General features: G+C 43.6%; 1 protein-coding gene across 5 annotated transcripts in view; it reads right to left on the minus strand.

The window, feature by feature from the left end:
- Positions 1-226: 226 nt before the first annotated feature.
- Positions 227-20962, minus strand: part of LOC115196052 (pre-B-cell leukemia transcription factor 1) — a 57717-nt gene continuing 36981 nt past the window's right edge. For 2 of the 5 annotated variants that reach the window (XM_029756556.1, XM_029756551.1), the window contains 7 exons: positions 8637-8884; positions 8239-8429; positions 7981-8116; positions 7608-7656; positions 5846-5976; positions 4108-4194; positions 227-3911 (listed from right to left, as the gene is read on the minus strand). In XM_029756556.1, coding sequence (XP_029612416.1) covers positions 3819-3911; positions 4108-4194; positions 5846-5976; positions 7608-7656; positions 7981-8116; positions 8239-8429; positions 8637-8884 — 935 coding nt within the window. In that variant the 3' untranslated portion in view covers positions 227-3818. Of the gene's footprint in view, positions 3912-4107; positions 4195-5845; positions 5977-7499; positions 7657-7980; positions 8117-8238; positions 8430-8636; positions 8885-20962 lie in introns of all 5 variants that reach the window. The other 3 variants (XM_029756584.1, XM_029756565.1, XM_029756575.1) reach the window with 2 other exon arrangements.

The raw sequence follows: 20962 nt of genomic DNA on the forward strand, positions 1-20962 counted from the left end.
CTGCTCTAATTATGTTGGTAACCAGTTTATAATAGCAATAAGGCACCTCGGGGGTTTGTGATGTGGCCAACGTACCACGGCTAAGGGCTGTGTCCGTGCTTAATTTGAGTGTCGAATACACACATTGCCACACATTAATGATACCATTAAATGGTGTCATTATTTTATTTGTTTAAATGTCACAAGAGCATAGATGTAGTAATAAAAAAACTCAACCAACCCCAAATAATGAAAAGCACAAATATTTTATTAGTTTTTTTTCTTCTAAGGAGCACTACAACTTGTCATTCTTAATACTCGTTCTAGAACAATTCTAAAGTTGAGGTATAAAAAGGAGTTCATACAGACTCACAGGTCTTGAAACAGTGGGGTTTTATATACAATAGAAACTGAGAGAGACAAGAGGTAGAGAGACGAGGTGGTATTTAAAATACAGTGAGACGAGAAGAGGGAGAAATATACAAAGATACTAATAAAACAAAAAATTACATTACATTAAGCCTTTTATCGTTTGATTTGGTGCTGTGGTATTCTATGGCCGCAGGTAGAATCAAAGAATTAGAATGGTAGAATATTCTGTGGTAGAATCCTACAGTAGGTTGACTCAGTATTGGCTCAACCTGTGCTCTATTTTTGCATTGAACTGTACCGTTACTACAAAATACAGGGAAAACTCAAATTCACCAATCAAATGGCTGAAATTAAATGGATAAGGGAAATTGAGGGATTTCTAAAATGTGTGTGAAGGACGTTTTTTCCCCCCAGCCGTTGAGGTAAGAGCTGATTTATGCATTCAAGATGGCCAACAATGTGTCCAGCATTAATTCAGCGGTTATTGTTAAAAATGCAGTTTCACAAATTCTCAAGTTCCAATTGGAATTTACACAGCACCAAACTACAATACCCATAACCCCCCAACTAACAAATACCCCAAATTAAAATATGCAAATAATCATAAAAAAAAACAAAAAAAAAAACTTGACCCCAACTTCAGGAGAACGTTAATGACCAAACAACCAGGCAATTCACCCAAAAGGAAAAGCAAAAATAAAGCATTGTGTTTATAAAAAGAGAAAAACAAACATTCCAATCTGTACAGTGACATCCATTTACCGACTGGTAGAAAAAGACAGGAAGAGGGAATTAATTTGGTGTAGTAGTGGTAGCATAACTTGTAAGATATAATAAGCCATATGAAATGTTTATAATATAACAGTAAACAAGGACACTAATTTGGGTAACACAATATAAGAGCTCTCTGTAACGATGTCTGTATTTAACAAAACCCAATTTTACATTTAAAATGTCTGTATATCTGTTTAATATATAGAGTTTGTCCTTTCTTTATCAAAATGCCCAGTACTCTTAACAGTTGATGTATGATTGCAAAAAAAATTATTAAAAAAAAAGCTGAATAAAAACTACAAAGGAAATGAATCAGAGAAACTCTGATTTGACTCTAAAGACTACCTTGTTTATCATAAAACCAGTGCTGCCTTTTTGGTAAAAGTTATTAAGAACAGTAAAGCCCTTGCTGATTGGCCAAATCATAGGGCTAACCAATAGGACACATTTTTACCAGCAGATTCTGAGATGGAGTCAAGGGAGAAAACATGCCTTCCCATGGAACAGGTGCCCTCTACGGCAACGATGCTCCATCTCCATGGCAACAATACAATCAATTATTTAGCACTGGTGTGACGGACATAACAGCCCCCCCATATAACCCCAAACTTAAACGCCATGAGGCCTGACAAAACTATTAAAAAAAAAGTACAAATACAATTCCCTCTACCAAAACTGGAGACTTTTTATTCACCAACTTTTTGGTGTGAAATATAATCATCCTAATTACATTGATAACAGGTATTTTTGGTACGATGCAAAGTTGTAGTGTGGCCTGTGAGCTAAACAGATTATTATGAGTAGATGCTAGTTGTCAAGCCCTGTTTGCAACCAAAAAAACATGTTCCTATTGGCTAAGTTCAGGCAGTAGCATCTCCCCATATCACTCGGTTTTAAAAGGTTTTCACCCTACTGAACAATACCCTGCTAGTGGGGAGGCTACAGTTGTTAAATACACCAAAGAAGAACTGATAAAAACAAAAAAAATGTAAAGGCTGAATCTACACTAGATGTACTCCATAACCGCTTTGTGACTTCACGCACTTCGGTGCACGTAGCACACCCCAGGAAAGTTCTGATCCAGAGACCATTTGGTGGAGTATAAACCCAGGGTCCTATTCATTAGTGTACACCATAAGCTAAATGTTTTGCACCGTAGCAAAAATGTATAGCAACGGCAAACGAAAACAAGCATTTCTTGACGGACAAATTCAGGTAAGTCCCTCCCTGTTTCAGTCAGTTACGTTCCTAATGAATACAGCCCATCCTTAGCCCATAAGGCTGGGACCTATTTATTAAGCCATCCCGACTGAGACATCTGAGAACTCTGTACATACAGCATAACGCATCTACTCCTTTTTGGTCTGTGTCTTTGAGAAAACAAAAGTGAAGAAGCTAAATAACTTGAATATGTAAATGAGAACCATCACTGAACACCTAAAAAAGCCTACATGCATTGGAAGACTGTCACAAATATTTTAAAACATTGTCATGTTACATTTCCCCCCCCCAATGACATAGCTATCTCTGCCCCAAAACATATTTCATTCCATCCATTTCACCATCCCAACACCACATTTAGGTTCTATCAACAAACTGTTTATTTGGTGGCTGGTGCATTTCTTTGTGAAACAGCATTGGGGGGGGAGGGGGGGGGGGAAGAGGGGAAAAAAAGGGCTACAATCAACTAAAAGTAGTTGACAGAGGAAAGTAACATCTACAAAGAGTCTACAGCTTTTCATGACTAAGCGAAGGGGGACGCAATAGAAACGACCTCTGGAGGACTAAAGAGGATCGTTCATTTCCCCACTCCCTTCATCTTCAGTCCTGTCCTCAAGCTTACTGCTCAACTCCCCAGAACTGTCACCAGGTAAAAGCACCTGGAAAAAGGTGCAAAAGTTTGTGCTTGACAGATCTGTGTCCATGTACCATATAAGGGGTTGTAAAAGGTGGGTGGTGTGTGCATATATGACCTATAAAGCACTCACTTAAAAATCTTCCCCCCCAAACTGAAAGCATCAGCAATACTAAAAGATGGAAGGTGTCTTTGTGTTACTAGTTGGTTCTCAGAGGAACAGAAGGAGGGTGACAACTATTAGGTTGGGGGAAGGAGAGAGGACATCACTTTGGTACAAGCAAGGTGAGCAGAGCTCGTCTTGTGATCCGTATCGCCACAGCGCCTGGCGTTAAGAGTGTGTGTGTGACCACTATCACATGAATCAACACCAGAACCTCACAAGGGATAGCTAATGGACAGGCTGTGAACACTGTGTGGAGTTGACATGAACATATACACAGGTAATGTACAGACATCATCAGTGATCATCACCTGCCCTACACAGCCAGGTTGGTTGGGTTAGTAGTTCCCCAAAGGTCCTGGAGGCGGCGAGGGGTTATGATGTCATGATCAGGCGCCAGTCAGTCTCCTCTCCTAAAATTCAATATGAAGACAAAGGAGCCTCCAGAATTTCTGTAGGATGGAAGGAAGGTAAATGTCTTCTGTTCACTTGTCCATCTTAACGGTCCACAGAAGTGTGTGTACAGTGCCTGGCATGAGTTGCCCAGTCCGGACCGGTAGTGGAGAGGCGGGCAGGAAGGAGGATGGGGGGGGGGGTAAAGTGGGTAGTGGTCAGAGCAGACCCCAAAAGAAAGCTGTCTCTGGGGTGGAAGAAAGGGGGGGGGGGGTGGGTGTCTCAGTTGGAGGTGTCAGAGTGAACGCTGCCAGGGGGGCCTGGTGGAGAGGTGACGGAGCAGGGTTGGGTGTTGTCCTGCCAGCTGTTGCTAGGCTAGAAGTAAAGAACCAGGAGAGAAAAACAAAGACAGTTTTGTTTAACTTTTTAATATAGGTGTGTTGTGACCCTAGTAAAATCCACTTGTAAAACGCTCCAAATACATTTGCCAACTTTTTTGTTAGGCATGCATTTCTTTCGGTCTAAATAAAAGGGATACAAAAAGAAAGACAATAAGGGAGGTTTGACTCACGTCGAGGCGCCGTGGGACGTAGAGGGAGCTAGTGGTCAGCTCCTCATAGCCTGCCGTCAGGTGTGTAGCACGGTGCAGGGTATCCACCTGGAGTGAGACAAGACAGGCGCCATCAGGCGAGATGCATGCACACACACTTTCCTTGTTTTACTATCCTTGTGGGGAATTTTAGGTCCCCACAAGTATAGAAGAACCCCCCCCACACACACACACAAGACATGGGTTCAAAAATAATTTGTTTCCTTTCAAATACTTTGAGCTTGTTTGATTGAGCCTGCCTGTTTGGAGTGCCACATGGGCTTGGTTCCGTTGTGCCACGCAAGCTCAATCAAAGTGTTTAGAAGATAACATACCATTTGAACCCAGGTCTGGCACGCACACAAACGTACTTGCGCATCAATCAGGGGATAGTGTCACACAAAACACAGGTGGTCATGAAAGGAACTTTAAAGCTTCCACAAACCTCTGCTGTATCTGTCAACGCAAAAGCAGCATGGCTCTTGGTTTGGACTTCTGGTTCCCTACTAGCTAACCTCTACTCACTTGTCTGTACAACCCTCACTTTGGGTTCATACACTATCGCCTCTCTGCCGTCACAATTCTAACGTTGAAAGCCAATATCTTGTTCCTGTATTAATTCATTCCAAGATTGATGAGATGAAATTATTTCCATCTAATCTATCACACAATTTGTTGTATTCTCAGTCATCACTGATGGAATGCAGAAAATGCTGCCTACCGTCTGGTTAGCCAGGGAGAATCTCAAATTGCATGTGTCCTCTCTCCTCGCCTCCTTATCAAAACCTCTCTCTGGGATGAGAAAGCCAGCGGTCTCTCCACCCTCTGACATTCTCCTCCAATGGGTTTTGAGAAGGATGGGAGGGGAGCGGACACGACAACTCAAGGAAATGCAACTGAGGATTTTCCCTCAGCCTCTGACACTGATCGTCCGGCAACTGTTTACAGCAGAAATCTGTGGCTCCTCTTCAACAACAACAGTACACTTCCACAGGTTTACAAACAGCACAGTGACGAGGTGGAGGGCAACAACAACAGCAGAGTAATGAGGGAGTAGAGGGGGCCTTAGGCTTCCGTGGTGACAGGATGGAGAGAGATAGCCATGGGCTGCATGCGTCCAAAACGGCACCATCTCTCTCAAAAGTCGTGCATTTGGAGAAGCAACTGTGGACATAGAGCGATGAAATGGATGGATAAATAACTGGGGGAGAACAGTAAGGTAGGCACACCAAAGGCTTAACTGAAACAAGGTTATATGGAGAGGGCTGGAGAGAGAGGGGAGGAGGGTCAAAATGCACCACGAGGTGTGTTTCTCTACTAAGTGGAACAGGGACAGGTGCCACAGGGGGTCTTGGGTTGGGTGTTTAGGAATCAGGGGTGATGCTAGGGCAGGGGTGAGGAGAGGGAGGTTGGGGTAATCATAGCTGGTAGGTGCTAGGAGGAGCTGGTGTCCAGGAATTTTTGGGTCACTGGTTTTGGGGGTGGCAAAGTCCTTGAAACCTCCCCAAAATGCCCTGTTTTTTCAGAAATCTTGTTTGAAGAAATTCCAGGATTGCCTTCACTAGTCACTCCTGATTCCAGAAACCTCCAACCATGATTTCATGAAAACCAGGACATTTTGGGAACGTTACAGGAATTTTGCAACCCAAAAGGGACTGGGTTGGAGGGGGATGTGGTTGGGGCATTGAGGCAGGCTTTCCTAGAGGTCCTCAGTGCCTACCTGGGGCTGCAGAGAGGGGGCGATGTTGAGGACGGCCTCCCCAGCCCCGTTGAGGTTCGAGGGATGCAGGCCAAGGTAGGCAGCAGCTGCAGCATCGCCTACATGAGACAAGCTGTATGACCCCGACAACCCTGCAGGCAACACACCTTGTGTCAGCCAATCAGGCATCTCAGTGTGGCTCTGTCAGTCAGACACCTCTGTGCGGCCGTGTCAGCCAAATCAGGCACCGCAGTGTCCCAGGGGTCAGAGATCACAGTTCAACCAGGAAGTTAAAGGACACTGGCTTTTGAAAAGAGACAGTTATACCCGTGCTCACAAACCGTTTGCTAGTGTTGAAAACATGACGATCGTGGACCACAGTCAGAGTATTTAGAATGGGTTGAGCAGTGAATTAGTGAATCAGCCTTCTGGGTGCCAAGATGATCCAATACATGTACAGACGGATCTTCAATTTCCACCTTCTTCACATTGTTGTGAATGCAGTATGAGACGAGCGCAGGAGAATATAAAAATGGCCAAACTATAGGCCAACTGCAACTTTGTTTGAAACGGACCAAAATCAAGACAACACAAATATGTCTTATTACATGAAAAAACGCAGGTCAACGTTTTAGTTACACTGTAACAAGCGAGCATCATAAAGTGTAAGTCAGAAATTTTTAGTTGGTAAGTCTTGAGTCCTAATACTCGACAGTCCACCAGCGAGCTGTAATCTTACTGCAGGAGATGCAGACCATAGAAATAGAATCCAGATAATATAATAAATTATATTTCCATGAGGCAGGCATACAGCACAGCTCACAATGACTGAATGGTACATCACCTACCTGCTCCTGTCTGCTTCCTGAGCAAATAGGGGTAGCTGGTACATATGGGCGCGTGTGTGTGCTTGCGTGCGTGTATACTGTACACTAGTGTGTGTATACTGTACACTAGTGTGTGTGTGTATACTGTACACTAATGTGTGTGTGTGTGTGTGTGTGTGTGTGTACTGTACACTAATGTAAAGGTGTGCTGGCCGCTACATAGACAGTTTGCAGTAGTAGTAGGCTAAATAAATAATGTTAGAATGATGACATCGAAAGAGGAAGGTGAAATTGAACAGAAACCAAATTGAACAGAAATAAAAAAAATACATTGGTTAGTGATTGGAATTGGATTTATGATCAGATGGGGGATGACGGTCATTTCCTACTATGAGTTATTGCTTAGGGCAATAGCGCAGCATCTTTGATGCTGCTGAGTCAAGATACATTTATCCCTGAAAATGACCACTTTCTACCACACTAAAGCAACTTTTAACGAGGAGATTATCAATCTGGTTCAAAGTAAGATAGTCTAAATAATCTCTCCTCTATAGAAAACCTGTGAGTGCAATAACATCACAGCAACGCATCAGACACCAAACAAGCAGAAGAACAGTAGAAAAGTCTGATGGAGAGCCAGACAGAGGCATACAGCCAGACAGAGAGCGAGCCAGACAGACAGAAAGAGTCCTCATTCCATGTATGTGGTCTACACTTCTGCCAGTGTGTATAAACTAGTGTGTTTGTGTAATAGCATGAACATCAGCTGATTGGTGTGAGGCGGCAGGGTGATTGAGATATGGATGGAGGGGTGGGGGTTAGGGGTGGTTGGAAGGGGCACACGGTACCTGAGGTGGGCGTCGCCGGAGAGTTAGCCTGGCTAGCCTGCGCCGACACGCTGGCAGCATCCACCGCTGTTTTAACTGCGTAGAGGTTCGCTTCCTCCTGGAACTTACCAATGTTCTTCTTGTACCGTATTCTCTTGTTGCCGAACCAATTAGAAACCTGAGGGGGAGACGGATAGACTGATTAGTCAGTGTTTCCCTTAGATTTCTTTCCAGGGTTGTATTCATCAGTGCACGCCGTAGCAAAAGGTTTCCCAACGGAAAACAAAAACAAGCGGTCTTACTGGAATATGTCAGGTAGTCCATCCCCGTTTCAGTACATTGTCAGTCACCTGACACTTTCAGTTGAAACCAAATAAAGCCAAATTATTTTAGGCAGGGGAACCGGCCCCCCCACCTATACATTAGAATGGGAAAAGCTGGTTTCAGTACTGATAAGTCCACTGGCAGCAGAAGCATGTGGTGCGGTACAGTGGTGTGGTACCTGTGAAACTGTGATGGCACACTTCTTGGCCAGCTCTTCTTTGGCCTCCTCACTGGGGTAGGGATTGGACAGGTGGGAGTAGAAGTACTCGTTCAGCACCTCTGTAGCCTGCTTGTTGAAGTTACGCCTCTTACGCCTGACAGAGACATTGATACGACACACAAAGTCAGACAATATTCATCATCTCGGAACAATTTTAAAACGTGCTGCAGATTACAAATTAAATTACTGCAAAACTCTTGAGAAGCACAGACAGACCTGGCGTCGAGGAATCTGGAGCGTAGAATCATGACGGCCTCGCAGGTGCTCTGCTTGAGCTGCATCTGGATGGAGCTGAACTTGCGGTGGATGATGGCCACCATGCGCTCGATCTCCTTGGGAGAGATGGGCCGCGTGCGACTCTGCTCCCTCAGCAGGTTCATCACGTGGTTGGTGAACTCACTGCATGCCTGGGGTGTAGGGCAGAGGAAGAGAAGGAGAGGAGGAGAAGGAGGGAGATGGGACTTTCAAAACAAATTTGAAACTTAAATTCAGTTATACAAAATAATACAAATTCTCAGGAACACACTAATCTTTGAAGGAGAGCGAAATGTGTGTGCGCTGTTCCTATTTCTCCAGCTTAGATTGAGAAATCTGTGTAAATGTGTCTCTCCCACCTGTTCATATTTCTCCAGCTCAGAGTGGTAGATCTGTCTGATCTGTGCCAGCTTGGCTCTGTAGTCTGAGTGCTCGATGCCGCCGTCGGCACCGGGCGACCCTCCTGCTGCTGCTGCGGCCGCAGCTGCTGCAGCCGAGCCCCCGCCCTTCTCCGGGCCAGACACGCCCTCGGCCAGCAGCATGTTGTCCAGACGCATGATCTGAGGGTCTGGGGGGTCCTCATCCTGAATGCCTCGGATACTCAGCACTTGAGGCAAAAAAAAGAAGAGAAATTCAGTATATCAAATCAATCAGGCATTAAGGATAAGGGAACACCATGTCTCAACTGCAATGTCAGACTCATTCAAATTCAACCCCTTATCCTACCCTAGACACTTAACTTGAAGTAGATCTGAGGAAGTTGGATAGGTATAGGCAATATGGTAAGTAAAACTCTCAGATAGAGAAATTGAATGTACTGAAGAAAAAAAATCCAAATAGGCAAAACTGTATTTTCTCTACTGGAGGGGATGATTATTCAGGGTTCCAGCGGGTACATGGGAAAGGAGGACAGCAGGACACTTTATCAATGCTAAAACCTCAAGGAGAAGTACCGAGCTGTCAAAACAACCCTGCCAATTCTCTCGTCACTTTCTTATTGGTCCCAAATGGCACCCTAAAAGTAGTGCACTATAAAGGGGATAGGGTTCTAAATTAGCAGTACCCTATTCTAACACCAGGTGGCAGTGTAGCACCTCAGTCAGTGGCAGGCTGCCAGTACAGAGCAGAAAGAGGCAGGCAGGGCAGCAGCAATGTGAGACATGGGCGGAGTAATGGGAGTGCATGTGCTGTCACTACAAGCTCGGCTGGCCATAAGTACAGCTTTCAGCCGCTCCGCTATTCCACTGTATTAAACCCAGGACCTCTGTCAGCCCCCAGCCATGCACTCATCTCTCTCTCTCTTACAGATAGACAGACACGGAGGCACACAGTACACACTCAGACGCAAAACAACGGTGCAAACAGACGCGCACACTGCTCTCAACGCACACAGACTCCTATACACAAACACACACTTCTGACTCACAGCCTTTGTTTTAACACCATCATGCCATACTGTACATTGTCCTTTCAAGCAACTATGGTAGATGTACTGTGCTAGTCTGGTTAGGTTGCACATCTTGGCTTGGTTTGGCTCACTCAGTAGAGTGAATGGGGGATTAGGGGCCTGTAGCGCTCCTGTATTAAAGCCAAGACCAGTAGCTCTCTGAGCCTGTTCTGTCCAAATTACTGTTCTGCTGCTAACAGTACAGGAATATATACTGATCAAAAATTTGTAAAGTGTTGGCCTCATGTTTCATGAGGTGAAATAATTTAAGAGAAATACGTTTTTTTGTGCATATAGAACATTTCTGGGATCTTTTGTGTGCACAAATGTCTTCACATCCCTGTTTGTGAGCATTCCTCCTTTGTCAAGATAATCCATCCACCTAACAGGTGTGACATATCAAGAAGTTGATTAAAGAGCATGGTCATTACACAGGTGCACCTTGTACTGGGGACAATAAAAGGCCACTAACAATGTGCAGTTGTGTCACACAACACAGATGTCTCAAGTTGAGGGAGCATGCAATTGGCATGCTGACTGCAGGAATGTCCACCAGAGCTGCTGCCAGAAAATGTAATGTTCGTTTCTCTACTATAAGCCGCCTCCGGTGTTTTAAAAAAATATGGCAGTACGCCCAACCGGCCTCACAACCGCAGACCACGTGAAACAATGCCAGCCCAGGATCTCCACATGAGTCTTCTTCACCTGCAGGATCATCTGAGACCAGCCACCCGGACACCCTCTGCCCTCCCCAGGCCCATCCATGGCTGCACCCCTGCCCATTCATGTGAAATCCATAGATTACGGCCTAATGAATTAATTTCAATTGACTGATTTCCTTATATGAACTGTAAGTCCGTAAAATCGTTAAAATTGTTGCATGTCAAGTTCCTATTTTTGTTCAGTATATAATGTCGAAGGGGTTGGGTACAGCTGGAGACACATTTCCCTCTTGCATGGATTAATAAAGTATTTTTGTTAAAGCCCTGTAAATGCCCTGTTCTGTACAGCTTACAGTTCTGGAACAGAGGGGAAAAACAGGACAATTCTATTTCTACCAGCTTTGTTCTCTCTGGGTTACCACAGCCATGGGAGAGAGTTATGCTGAACAGTAAATGCATCATCTGGGATATTTCCTGCAGTTCAATGTTAATGATATAGGCCTATCAATTGATTCTTGAAAAGTATACACAAAAGTGGCAGGGTTGCTGTTGGACTAGAACACAAACTCTGGATTGTGGCTTTAACATGTAGTTACTGGACACTTGAGATAAGGATGTTTGCACAATAAAGTCAGTATCCCTTCTTTTAGTGTACTACTTTAAAGTGCATCCAAACAATTCTGCCCACTATCTCCCCCATCAGTCTCCACATCCCCTAAACAATGCTCTCTTCTATCCAACTTTCCCTCCTTTTCTATAAACTTTTTTCCTCCCCTGCTGTTGCCCTCATTTTTTCTTGTTCCCTGTTTTCTCCATCTAGATCCGCTTTCTCTGTTCCATTCCTTCTCTCTGTTGCTCCCCCTCTCATGGCTCAGGAATGTAGCAGACCCAGCGGACTGAACGAATGACCCCGATTGGCCCATCCCTCTCCCTCCCTCTCCACTATCAAAGCTGTACTTTAGTACTTATAGGCTAGTTAGAGAAAAAGTGCTTTTACCATGTGTATGCAAACTATGCACCTACTAGCTACGTTTTCTAAAGTTAGGGGGAGGGCTTGTCTGAGTAGATTGTTTTAATAGTGCTAGAGGATTAGCCTGTGTATGTTGTGCATCAGCTCTCCAATAAGTTTGGAGCTTCCAGAGTGTGTGTGTGTTCGTGTAGATGTCAGTGTGAGCTGTCCGGTCCCAGACTAACCATTTCCCGATCCAGCAGAGGCAGCAGACGGTGCAATACACTAGAGGCTCAGAATATTCAGACATTGGCTCGAAAAACTTGAGTACCAAATACTTTAGCTGCGCTTGACTGAGCTTGTGTAGACCAACAACGCCAATGGAATAGTCCCAAAGGTACAAACCCCACCCATCTAGCACTCCAGGCAAAACACAATCAAATAATTTGCTTTTGGTCAGTTAGTGCTTCTGGATGCAGTGGTCATAGAAGGAGTAGCCAACTGACCTACAGCCCAAAAGGTCAACCATGCCTCTCTGGGTCCTTCCCCTCCATCCGGCCCCAACCTCTGCTGAGACACCCCCCCCAGTTTGGCATTATTATAGCCCCCAGCTGTAGCCCCTAATGACCTCAGATTTCGCTAATTACAATTATTAAGCTGTAATTTCTGACAATCACACACACATCTATTAGGGCCGACGCACTCAGTACTGAGCAGTCGTAATGCATTTTCCAATAAAGCAATAAGGAGCTGGTGTTTGCAGCCACAATACAATTCTATAGTAAAAACCACACAATAGCACCCTAGGGTTAGGCAGGTTGTGTGGCATTGAGAGACTGGCAGGGAGAAGAGAAGAGGCACAAGGCGAGAAATAGAGGAGAGCTACAGCCATACTATGAAATATTCAGGCTCTCCAGCTGGGGTTTCCACTGCATACATAATCCTGAAGCTCATTTCTGCCTCACAGTCAATATCGCTATGCTGTGTAGTAGACACACCTGGTTTCTGCACACAGGCTAGAACGCAATTGTGCGTAGTAGGCCTAGTAGGTAGCGCAGGTAGGTAGGTACACACCCACTCTCTAGGCCCCTCAAACTCAACTCTGGACTTCAAAGCCAGTTCCACTGCATTTTTTTAAACATGGTTTTTATTGTTCCCCTTTATTCAGGGAGTGATTTAGACCAGGGACACCAGGTGTGTAATTAATGATCAGGTAGAACAGAAAAGAAGCAGGCTCCGGACCTCGTTGGGTAAGAGTTGAGAAGCCCTGGCTCTCGGCCTACATGTGTGGCGGGGTGAGGTTGAAGGCCACCCTAACAGAGCAGCAGTGTCTTCAGTACATTAGGGGGAGATGCATGTACCCCGAACACATTCAGGCCATCATCCATCCCTCAGCTCATGGCACACACACTTTTTACCCCACGTCTGTCTTCTCTCGCTCTGTCCTGCATCCCCTTTTCACTCTGACGACCCCCCCACACACGTTCTCTTGTATCCCCCTTTCTCCCGGCGCCTCCCTCTCTGTTCTCCATTTTAGTCGAGTTCTCCATGTGAGCTGCAATCCCTCATGCTGTCAGCCCCCACCTCTCCTCCCTCCCCTCCTCCTCTCCCTGTAGACAGACAGGATTAGCATTTTAATTGCATCAGCTCCCTTGGGTATTCTCAGCCTTTCACTGAGGGAGAAAACCAGGGAGAGAGGGAGGGGGAGAGAGGGAGAAGGAAAAAATAAAAAAAGGTAAAGAGAAAGGGTAGCCTAGAAGGAGAACCAAGGAGAATTAGAAAAACAAGGGAGTCACAGGAGGAGACAAAAGCAGAGGGAGGCAGAAAGAAGAAAAAAAAGTGGCTAGAGGGAACACAGACTGATAATGGAAATGCTCCTACTACTATTCCATAACTGGCCATAAATAAATCCAGAAGAAAAGAATGGTTGAACAGAAAGAAGGTTAAATATAACCTTCACACAAGAAAAAACTACATACAAGTCAAGGCTTGACATTCAGGCGAATTCGCCTAGTACCAAGTGAAAGTCACTGCCCCCCCCAAAAATGACTGTCTAATGCCAACTCACAAAGAGAAGACTGTGCAGTAAACTTTTTGTGAAATAAATTCACTATGAGCTAAGTTCCCAGTCTATGACGAGGTCGAAAATATGATGAAAATATCACACACATACATATACACATATATGTATATACACATATACATATACATATACGTATATATACATATATATACGTATATATACATATATATGTATATACGTATATATACACGTATATACATACATATATATGTATATACGTATATATACGTATATACATACATACATACATATATATACACACACACACACACACACACACACACACACATATATATATATATACACACACACACACATATATATATATACACACACACATAAAACAAAATATCAAATATTTTCAACTTAGGTCTATGACATCCATTGAATTCTATAATGAGTACTCTATCATTTGAAATTTGATGAAAGCAACCTAGTGAGCGTTCTGTGGCATCAGGAAAGGAAGGATTGTAAAGTGACTCTGGGCCCCAGGAGGAAATTGAAGACTGTTACTGAACCCACAGGTTGAATTAGGATCCCTATGCTACAGCGGGAGTCATCTGAGTGCTGTCTGGAGTACTAGTCCTACTCCAGTGGTATCCTCTTCAATTTTCCCTCTCCTCCCTCTAACACAAATAATAACATAGCCCTGGTGTAAGAGGTGGTGAACCACGCTCAGATGACAACTAACCTTGCCCGAGACCTGAAGACTTCAAGGCTTTAACTCAACAGGCTAACAGTCTTGAGACCCTGGTTTGTTGTTGGTCACGTGCACCGGCAAACATGCTGTACAAAAGGTGAGGCTAGCGGTTCATAAGTAAGCAGGTAGATGAGGGCATCGTAACATCTTTTAGGTACGCAAGGTGTCAATTTGGACTACATTCTCGGGCTCCCGAGTGGCGCAGCGGTCTCAGGCGCTGCATTGCAGTGCTGGAGGTGTCAGTACAGACACCCTGGTTCGAATCTGTATCACAACCGGCCATGAGTGGGAGTCCCATAGGGCGGCACAGAATTGGCCCAGCGTCTTCGGCCGGAGTAGGCCGTCATTGTATATAAGAATGTGTTCTTAACTGACTTGCCAAGTTAAATAAAGGTTAAATAAAACATTGAAAAAATGATTCATTCCACTAAACGTTTTAGTTTTGAGTGGTACTTTTTGGAGAGGGGCAGTAGTGTGGAAGGATGTGTCAGGTCCTGCTTTAAGCAGCGTCTGTGGTTGTGTTGATCCTCTTTACTGAAACCCTGTGGCTGGCACACACACACACACACGGTCAGTGTGCTTCCTTCCTGAGTGAGGGAGTGGTGAGCAGTCAAATGTCAACAGTGTGATGAGGGGTGTGAATGGAAGATGTCCCACCCTGGGCAAACACACAACGAACACCATTAAGCATTAAATCAACCCTTCATTAACTAGAGATGACAACTATTGAGACCAGAGCAAATCAGGGACAAAGGCTTCAATCAGATCTAGGCCTATATGGCACGACACACACCATGTTCTCAGGTGCTCTATATGAGCCTATAGCATCCAACACATTCTCCATAATAAGCACCCACTAGACAAGTGGATGGTAGAGATAGAGGAGCAGCAGGCATGAGATGAAGAGGTGAGCGGCAGGAGGGTATTTAGGATTTAAAAAAAAAAGTTTTACCTTTATTTAACAAGGCAAGTCAGTGAAGAACAAATTCTTATTTACAATGACGGCCTACACCGGACGATGCTGGTCCAATTGTGCGCCACCCTATGAGACTCCCAATCACCGCCGGTTGTGATACAGCCTGGAATCGAACCAGGGTCTGTTGTGACGCTGCTAACACTGATATGCAGTGCCTTAGACCGCTGCGCCACTCGGGAGCCCTCAGAGTTTAGGCAGAGGGTAGATGTATCCCTTAAAGTGGCCGTAGTCCCTCTATCCCTCCTTAACTTTCCCAGTCTTCACTCCCTCTCCTAGTGTTGTCATGACACCAGAATTTTGACGATACCACACCCCAAAAAAAGCTTATTAGACAAAGTCACAGAATGGCACTTGATAAAGACAGAAACTTGGCTACTGCTCTGTTCAATCTCATTACATTTTAAAAGTTGAAGTCAAATTTTCAGACACAGCCAAGCATGTATTCATGAATACATTATACAAATCATACAATTACTTTGACTAAGTTTTTACCAATCTAACTACATAAATGGTAAACATTTATTTGAATTGTAAGTCTCTATTGATGTACTGGGTAAATCAAGATGTAGGCTAGGAGGCCTATTCACAATACAGGTGCATGCATTGAGTTATTGAGCTTGTTTTACCTGATTTCATGTGACTGTAGATGAAACAAATCGGTTTCCCTTCCATTTGGGACTTATTTTATAGTACTGATCAACAACATATTGCAACTTCTATGCAACTCTTCTTTTATAAAAGTGTGCACTGTCTCTTTAAACCCAGTAATGATGTCATTCATGAAGAGGCCCACACAGTCGGTTGAGGTCATGAGAAAGAGACATGACAGGCGATGGGGGAAAGTAGCGTTGGACATGGAGAGACGATTATGTGAATTAAAGTTTTTGGTGACAATGAGCATATTTTGCGTTATGCTTGTATTTTAGCACAAAAAGTAATAGGGTAGTGAATTGATGTTAGCTTCAGCAGTAAGCTAGAAAGGAAAGTTAGCCTACAAAGCTGGAAGCTACCGGTATCTTCTTGCACTGGAATGTGTTCTAGCCTATATGGACAGTTTTGCGAACAGTAATTAACAGTTAAAACATTTCTACATGCTGTGTCGCATTATTCAAGTGTTAACTTCTGTGCAGCATGAGTGGGGAGCTAACATGATGCACTCCAGACTCCAGCGAATGAGTAAGTGGAGCAGACAAGAGGCAGGAACGGTGCGCTCGAGCTATAAGGAGACATCGGTTGCACTGATAATAGACTTGATCATCTCAATCAGTATACAACGTGAGACACAAGTAGAAGTACCGAAAGTAACAAATTACAGTACCGAACCGTTTTTCATGTTCTAGTATCAAAAAAGTATGACGATTCAGTTTCCCGTACAACACTACATCTCTCCCTTTCCCCCTCTGTCTCGATCCTTCCTTCTCCTTGTCTTCCATTTCTCTCCCTCAAATAAAATGTTACGTCACATGCGCCTAATACATCAGGTGTAGACCTTACCGTGAAATGCTTACTTACAGGCCATATATATATATATATATATATATATATATATATATATATATATATATATATATATATATATATATATATATATATATATATATATATATATAATAACTGCGTTGTTGGTTAAGTAAAATATTTTAATATCATAAAAGTTACAATAAAACAAGGCTATATAAAAGGAGTGTGGGGGTATAGGTTAGTCGAGGTGATATGTACATGTAGGCACCCCATCTTCCCTCTCTCCTGTCTCATCAGCCCAGCTGCCTGCTTTCCCGTGCTCGTTAGAGTCGCCTCTGAAGGAACTCCTAAAGACTTTGAAAAATGAACTCTCATTTGAGAGGTGGTTAATTTGCAGCGTTATGCAAATGAGGTGCCAATTAAGCAATAGATCAGAGGAGCAGCGGCCATTTATAACAAACCAACGAGTACCATGACAGTCAGATGTTACCGGGGAGAGAGCTGGAGAAGCTAAGCCTGCATGGTGGTTGTCTGATTACACTAGCACTCACTCTAATCAAACACACAGATTCAGTGGTTATATTGAAATAGTATTATAGCACAGATCTAGGGAACTGGTAAGTAGGTACTACAATGTACTCTCTCTAATTAGTTAAGCTACTCACAAACATAGCCTGCTTGAAACAAATTACACAGCCTGTAGAGCAGGGTTCCCCAAGTGGTTTTATTTGACCCTCCAAGTTGTCTGAGCAAAAAATAATTTAATGAATTTTCATTGTTGGACAGAAGACTGTAAAACACCAGGAAATCAGTGATTTTAATTTAGGAAATCTGTTCCAAAGTACTCCCATGCATAAGAAAGACGTGATTGTACACAAAATGTAAGCATGGTTTTAAATTGTGTTTGGTCCAATTATATCGGTTTGGGCTTCTTGCGATGAATTTGCGGTCTACAAATTATTTGGAATTATGTTCCGGCCTCCCGACCATCCGCCCGTGGCTGAATCTAGTTGATGATCCCTGCTGCAGACCGAGTTTTGTTTATGTGTATTATTGTATGAGTGTTGTGTTTATACCTTTGTGGGAGACTGCCAGATTAGAGTAGATCCAATGCCTAAATCCAAGGTGTCACTTATCTAAACTCCCTCTCCGGAAAACAACACAGCAGCTCCACAGGTTTACCAGGAGAAGAAGTCCTTAATACTGCCAATAACCCACTACCTAATCCTGGGAAGTCTCTGTGGCAGTCACACACACACACAAAGGAAGGTGCAAGCCACCACATATGCCAGTGTGTGGTCTATTAACCTGTTTGGGATAGGGGGCAGTATTTGCACGGCCGGATAAAAAAAGGTACCTGATTTAATCTGGTTACTACTCCTGCCCAGTAACTAGAATATGCATATAAGTGTTTGATTTGGATAGAAAACACCCTAAAGTTTCTAAAACTGTTTGAATGGTGTCTGTGAGTATAACAGAACTCATTTGGCAGGCCAAAACCTGAGAAGATTCCAAACAGGAAGCGCTCTCTGACTTTCTTGGCCTTCTTGATCATCTCTAACCAAAACAGGGGATCTCTGGCATGACGTGACATTTTCTAACGCTCCCATAGGCTCTCAGAAGGCGCCAGAACGATGAATGGTGGCTTTGCAGGCCATGGCTGAAAAACATTAGCGCATTTTGTAAGTGGTCGATCTGAGAACAATGAGACTGGAGGCGCGTGCACGAGCCGACACCATGTTTACTTTCTCTCTCTTTGAACGAAAACGACTCCCGGTTGGAATATCATCGCTTTTTTTACGAGAAAAATAGCATAAAAATTGATTTTAAACAGCGTTTGACATGCTTCGAAGTACGGTAATGGAATATTTTGAAATATTTTGTCACGAAACGCGTCGGGCGCGTCACCCTTCTTTACCCTTCGGATAGTGTCTTGAACGCACGAACAAAACGCCGCTATTTGGATATAACTATGGATTATTTGGAACCAAACCAACAAGTCCTGGGAGTGCATTCTGACGAAGAACAGCAAAGGTAATCAAACTTTTCTAATAGTAAATCGGAGTTTGGTGAGTACCACACTTGGTGGGTGTCAAAATAGCTAGCCTGTTATGGCTGGGCTATCTACTCAGAATATTGCAAAATGTGCTTTCACCGAAAAGCTAATGTAAAAAGCTGGTTTTTGATATAAATATGAACTTGATTGAACAAAACATGCATGTATTGTATAACATAATGTCCTTGGATTGTCATCTGATGAAGATCATCAAAGGTTAGTGCTGCATTTAGCTGTGGTTTGGGTTTATGTGACATTATATGCTAGCTTGAAAAATGGGTGTCTGATTATTTCTGGCTGGGTACTCGCTGTAAAGCCTTTTTGAAATCGGACAGTGTGGTTAGATTAACGAGAGTCTTGTCTTTAAAATGGTGTAAAATAGTCATATGTTTGAGAAATTGAAGTAATAGCATTTCTAAGGTATTTGAATATCGCGCCACGGGATTACACTGGCTGTTGAGTAGGTGGGACGCAAGCGTCCCACTGGCCCAGAGAGGTTAAAACAAGTTGCTATGAGTTAGAGAGAATTCTATCCAAGTGAGTGAAGACCTTTATTCCTTTTTTTATGTCTAACGGGGGTCTCTGAAAGAAAGTAATGCACTTTAAAAGGCATGGGGTGTCATTTTGGACACAGTCATGGTGTATGTGTGTAAAATATACAAAAACATACTCTCTGGGACTCGGTTGGTGTGGAGGAGTCCTACAAGCGCTTAGTCTGGACCAATATCTGTTTGTGTCATCTTGCCAGCTCTTATGGTCATTGTCTGCAAGACAGCACCAACATATCTGGAACCAGGCTAGAAGGCTCCCTCCCATCAATTGTAATGAATCCTTCAATTAGTGGGGATTAGGGCACTGGGAGCTCTGACAATCCAACCGCCCACCACTGCCACCATTAATGCAATCCAGCGGAGGCCACATTTACATGTCTTTAATTAAGAGGACTGAGTGGCTGCCTTTACAACAAGCTTCCCACTGACCAGGAGAGAGGGAGAGGAGAAACAAGCTGAGGGGTATTGGCTAAGAGCACTGGAACACAGGCATGGCTCCCCATGTAGGCTAGATCTGACTTCATACACTGTCATCCCTTGCATCTATGAATTTGTGAGTAGGTAGGCCTACATTTCTCCAGCGGTATCATTCAGCTTTATAGCAAACCAAGTGACGAGGCTGTCTTGTTTCAAATTGAGGAGAGGGCCTTTAAAGCATGAAACAGAGAATCTCACTGCCAATAGGTACTTTTTTGTTTTTGCTAGAACAATAGCGGTATCTGCTGCATGCTGAACCAGTAGCAACGAACCTACTGATTCTACTTGCAGAAGCGTAATGCTCAGCAGTGACCAACAAGTTAACTTTGGGCCAATCCAAGAGCACAACCCCCCAAAAAGTGGGTATTTTCTCCATACATCCACAGATGTGCCAGTCACACTTCACATGCAATTAGGCTATGGGATGGTAGCTAGCTAAGTGCACAGACGCAATGTACTCAACACTAAATACTTCAAACTAGCTAACCAATGTAGCTAGTATTGACATAATTAAATGACAATGGATTAGCTCGTTTCCGTGTAAGAGCTGCTTGTGTTAGCTGCCGAGTTAGTGCAGTGTCCTTAGCTAGCTAGCTATGTTGTGCTAGCTATCGAATATGCTAACTTTAGCTAGCTAGCTAAACATTTGGCTATGGGCTGGCACTGGCAGTACGGGATTATGGAGAGTGAATGTAATTGTTTCACCTTGCTCAGAGCCGGTCCTGACCTCTCTGGGGCCCGAAGCAAAATTCTGCTATGGGGCACTCCTACCTGACCCGTGAGCCATGTAAACCATTTGCCATTGCCACAGTCACACCTGCCACCCCAGTGCTCCCACTACAATCCTCCCTCCTTTAAAACAGTTTGCTCCATCTGTCGGTCTAAGAATAAGTAGATCTATGCAGAACAGAATTTAATATTTTCTATAAAATCTTAAGATAAGTGAATATTAACAAGAAATTGTAGAAAATATAAAAATATAACACTGAGCTTTGGCTCTGCTGCCTGGTAATTAGTCCAGTCCTCACAATATTATACAATTAGCTTTGGCTATACAATGTAAACATAAGCCTATAGTCTATGGCTGCAGCTATATGTCTCAAAATAATAAAATAAAATCTATACAGTTGTGTGATTAGCTTTGGTACCCTCTACAACCTGGGATTTACAGCATCAGCTGATGTAATAAGGGCTTTATAAATGTATAAATACATTTGATTGATCAGCATGGGCACCAGTCTATCTGGACTGTCTGGAAGAAATTGAGAAAGTATGTCACAGTTAAGCAGTCATTTACACAAACGCATTTCTGTCATACAATCT

The sequence above is a fragment of the Salmo trutta genome, chromosome 1, assembly GCF_901001165.1.
Source record: "Salmo trutta chromosome 1, fSalTru1.1, whole genome shotgun sequence".
Classification (NCBI taxonomy): Eukaryota; Metazoa; Chordata; class Actinopteri; order Salmoniformes; family Salmonidae; genus Salmo; species Salmo trutta.